This window comes from Kryptolebias marmoratus, linkage group LG2, assembly GCF_001649575.2.
Source record: "Kryptolebias marmoratus isolate JLee-2015 linkage group LG2, ASM164957v2, whole genome shotgun sequence".
NCBI classification, from domain to species: Eukaryota; Metazoa; Chordata; class Actinopteri; order Cyprinodontiformes; family Rivulidae; genus Kryptolebias; species Kryptolebias marmoratus.
Window position 1 is genome coordinate 22408126 of NC_051431.1, and position 4665 is coordinate 22412790.

At 48.6% G+C, this 4665-nt stretch overlaps 1 protein-coding gene across 2 annotated transcripts in view; it reads left to right on the forward strand.

The window, feature by feature from the left end:
• The window catches only part of git1 (G protein-coupled receptor kinase interacting ArfGAP 1), a 24421-nt gene extending 19762 nt beyond the window's left edge, over nucleotides 1-4659 (forward strand). For both annotated transcript variants that reach the window (XM_017434367.3, XM_017434368.3), the window contains 5 exons: nucleotides 1131-1205; nucleotides 2171-2247; nucleotides 2369-2539; nucleotides 3876-3939; nucleotides 4021-4659. In XM_017434367.3, coding sequence (XP_017289856.1) covers nucleotides 1131-1205; nucleotides 2171-2247; nucleotides 2369-2539; nucleotides 3876-3939; nucleotides 4021-4236 — 603 coding nt within the window. In that variant the 3' untranslated portion in view covers nucleotides 4237-4659. The remainder of the gene's footprint in view (nucleotides 1-1130; nucleotides 1206-2170; nucleotides 2248-2368; nucleotides 2540-3875; nucleotides 3940-4020) is intronic.
• The last annotated feature ends 6 nt before the right edge of the window (nucleotides 4660-4665 follow it).

Below are 4665 nucleotides of genomic sequence, written 5' to 3' on the forward strand. Positions count from 1 at the left end.
CGGCGGGAACGCCAGGCCATCTCAATGTATGAACCGGGGGCAGCACCGGGCCCCACGGCCCACGGCCCCCCAGCCCTGGACTCTCTAGCAGCCCGCCTGCAGCCCCTCAACACACCCAGCGTAAGTTAGAACCTCCCCCACCTCCTCCGCGGCCCTTTACGCCTTCCCACCTTCCTATCGGTGGCTCTGATTGGCTGTTTTTTGGGGATATAGTTCAACCCTAGTCTGTTTTTTCCTCCTATCTCTGCATCTCGATAACCGATCCTTCTCTTTAAAGATCAGCGTTGTGCACCATCCTCACTGAAACCCTGAAGTCTGAGGTCCAGACCCCCCCCTCTCAAACTGAAGTGCATAAGGCCGATCTAAAGGAGAAGGATGGAAAACGGAGAATGTTTCACCTCTTCTTTGCCTGGTCTCTGGTGCTCTGCTCTTCAGCCTGAATCCTTTCGACACTTTTTGACCTCCATAGTAGCTCCTTTGCAGATGCTGAATTTGAAAATCTCTCTCAAACACACACACACACACACACGAACAAGTGCATGTGCAGTTCACCATGGAACCCCCACGTTCGTCTCCCCAACAGCATATTGAAATGTTTGCTTAGAGGGTTTCTGACGTTGCCGACATACAGGGCACCTTCTGAGCAGAACCACACTCTGCCTCGGTCTCGTAAGGACCCACAGTGTCCAGTTCACCTTCTCTTTCCACAGGTGTTTACCTGTTTGTGTGTTTTGTTTTTGTTTTCCTGTGTGTCTCTTCACCGTCTGCTCCTTCAGCTGCACATCCTCTGGATGTAAGCATTCTGTCTGCCGTTGCTTCATCTCCCATTTCACCTTCAGCCTAGGACTTCCTCCCACTGTCACTTGTTCGATGCTTTGCGTTTGTGGAAATCGAGGCTTTTCACTGTTAGCAGTGCTGGTTTTAATGCGGCGTGATTTCATAGTTAGCTGTGCTCTTAGAACTGGCTTATTAGAGAACGGAAGCGGTGCATACTGTCGTCCTGATGCCATCTGGTGCTTGTTCACCTTGCTTTTACTGCTGTTTGTATTTCTCTCTGTCCCCCATCCCCTTACTTTTCTAAATTTCTCTTTCACTTCTCCTCCTCCTCTCCACCCATGTGATGTTCTCAGGTAAGAAAGGGCGGCACTGGGAGCCCAGCATCGTACGGAGGCCATCACGTCTCTACAGAAATGGGCAGATACATGGTGAGCTGACGTTGTTTTTGGTCTTCCTAATGTTCAGTTCATTCAGAAAAAGGGTACTGAAACACATCGGGCCCTTGTCTTTCTGAATCCCGCTGGGAAAGAAAGGGGGGGAGGACATGATTGGAAATCATTTCTCATGACGTTCTCTTGAGATGACAACGCTCGGTTTCGTTATCTCAAGATTAAATCGCTCATTTTCCCGAAGTGACGAGCCATTTATCTTGATCTTATATTGAGATTAATAACCTTTTTTTTCCCCCAAGAAAATAAGCATAGTTACAAAACAATGTTCATTCACTCCTGACAGCTAGAAATCAGTACATTCAGGCTGAGAACAGAATCGAGCTGGAAACGTATGAAGGAACAGTCGTCCCCGATCAACGCGCTGCCGGTGTGCATCGTCCCGACAGTCGCACTGAATGATGAAACTGGGTGTAACGCAGGGACCACTCGATTTCAGTTTGAGAAAATAACAAGATGATCGGTGCAACCCTAATCATGTTTTTTCCTTTAAGTAAAGTCCTTGTTTAGATTACATGAAGTAAAATAAGTCGTTAGAAATGGTGAAAACCTTTCAAAGCACTCTGACCAGCTCCTGCGTTTTGACTTTTTATACCGACCCCACATTCGCGCCAACCTTCTGTTTACTTTGTCGCCACATTCCTCGATCCGCTCAGTCCAAACGACTCTCACTTCAGCCAAACTATCTGATGCAGAAGTGACGCGCTGGAGCTACAGAGGGTTTGCTCCAGCTGCTCTTTCATTTAGCAAATTGAGTAAAATTGTTTGGGGCTTTTGTTTTATTTTAAATTCTTTTTGCAAAGAAAAGTATTCAAAATGACGTGGACTAAGTTATCGGCCTCAAAGCCACGGGAATGTGGGAGGAGGTGTGTGTTCATCCTGCAGCAGCATCCTACAGTTGCACTGAGTTGTTGCCATTTTGTTTTTGTTTTTTTGGCCTCCAGGTTTCTAAACCAGAGAAGCACGGCAGTGGTACAGACAGCGACTATGATAACACTCAATCTTACGATCCTTCACAAAGGTGAGGCCGATTAGTTTGCTGGTCTTTACGTTTTCGTTAATCCCAAACACCCAAATCTGTCAAATATTTGCCCCATCTAGTTAGGTGTTAAATAAGTGTTTTTTGGGTTTTTTTTGTGAAGCATCGGACGCAGCAGTGAGGAGGAAGGCCGGGGCGAGTCAGAGGAAGGTGGCGAGGCAGGAGAGCCAGACCCCACCCTGCCCTGCACCGAGGATGTCATCCTGAAGACGGAGCAGGTGACGAAGAACATCCAGGAGCTGCTCCGGGCTGCTCAGGAGTTCAAACACGACAGGTACGTATGAAGGCGGAGTTGCACGCAGAACTGGTTTTATTGCCCCGCTGCCAAAGATGATAGGGCAGGAATGTTTTTTTTTTTTTTTTTGCTTGTGTGTGTGTGTGTTTGTCGTGTTAGCCAACTCTCTCATGAACCACTGAGCAGATCTGAATGAATCTCAGAGTAATCACTGGATGTACATCTACAACTCATTCGCTTCTGGAGTCAACCTGGCTCAAGATGGCTGCCACAGCTAATCAGTCAAACACAGAAATGGCTACAATTCAGTCTGCTTTACAGACATTGAGCTGAGATTTGGTGTGGTAGTAGCTGAGAGTCATTCCCAGCACATATTTCTGAGCTCTGTTGCAAGGCCACCCAACTTTTCTAACTTCATGAAACACGACATATTTTGATCCCATTAGATAGATCTTTTAAAGATAAATCCAACACGGTTTAAATTTTTAAAGGGGACCTATGGTGCAAAATTCCCTTTTTGCATGTTTTTGTATTTCCATTTGGGGATCTACTGCTTCTAGAAACAGTCCAAGTGCTTAAAAAAAACCCACCCAGCTGTTTTGTGACAATAAGTAAATGTTTTCTGCTGTCTGCAAAAAGACCTGTTTCAAAAACCTCGGGATTGTTGTGTCACAATCCCCCGTTATCTAGCAACCCAAGCGGAGCTTGATTATTCCTTCACAGATAACACATGAACAAAGCAGTGGAAAGTGCCAGCCCCCGCTCGGCTCTTTGCCACCGTCTACCGTAAAATGTTTTATTTCATCCAAGTTGAGAAATGAATGAAAGCTACAGCGCTACCGTGCATCGTTTATTTAACGGATTAAGAACATGTAGAGCAGGGGTGACCAATCCTGGTCCTGGAGAGCCACCATCCTGCATGTTTTCCTTGTTTCCCTGCTCCAACACACCTGATTCAGTGGTTAAATCACCTCTTCATGTCCCGCAGAAGCCTGTTAATCACCCATTGATTCAAATCAGGTGTGTTGGAGCAGAAAAACAAGTAAAACATGCAGGATGGTGGAACTCGAGGACCAGGATTGGAGACCACTGATAGAGGATGAATGGGCTGTAAGCGCACAGGTGGTCTTGCTAGTATTGCATGATATATGTAGTTTACAAGGTTTGACCTAAATAGCTATATTTCCAATTCTCATCAGAAGATGATTTATATATAAAAGGTGGTGGGCGATGTGCATTCCTTCCCTTCAAGGAATAGTAGGCCTTTTATTTGGTTATATGTCTGCAGGTAGTAACCTGATTCTTCACTTTGAATTATCTGAAGCCTCCTGTTTCCTCAGTCTTTGTTTTAACCTGAATTCATCTGTTTGTCCAGCTTCGTTCCGTGTTCCGAGAAGATCCACTCCGCTGTCACCGAGATGGCGTCCCTCTTCCCCAAAGTAAGTTGTCTCCGTTAAGTTTCTCACGTGTGCCGTTTGCTCGCTGCCCTCTCTGTTCACCGTCCCTCCCCGTCTCCGCAGAGGCCGGCTCTGGATGCGGTCCACTGCTCCCTACGCCTGCTGGCCTCCAGCGCTTCCAGGCTGCAGGTGGAGTGCCGCAAGGCGATGCCCTCGGAGCCCGGCGCCCCCACCGTGGACTACCAGCTGCTCACCCAGCAGGTCATCCAGTGCGCCTACGACATCGCCAAGGCCGCCAAGCAGCTGGTCACCATCACGACCCGCGAGAAGAAGCAGTGACGCAACACGCGGAGGGAGGAAGGAGCCGTGGACGGAGAGGGGAGGGGAGGGGAGGGGTGGGGCAGGGCTTTCAGGGACGGGAGGAGGAGGGCGGAGCAACTGGAATCCTAACTGGCGTGCAGAAGAGCAGTAAAGTGTGGAGAATTTCCTGCTGAAGCTGACGAGGAGATGTACAATGAACCGGATCGTGAAATGTTACACATTTTTATTTATTTTACTCCTCCCCCTCCCCCAAGCGCACAGTTACTTTGCTGGGGGAGGGAGGGAGGGAGGGAGGTGGATGCCTCGTCCTCAGCCATCTTCCGTCCTGAGAGGAGTCAGGATGCTCCTCCTCCTCCTCCTGTCTCTCCCAACCTGGAATGCCGTCCTGGCCAGGACGAGCTCGCTGTGCAGAGCAGGACGCCCCTCCCCCCTCCCCCACCTCATCCA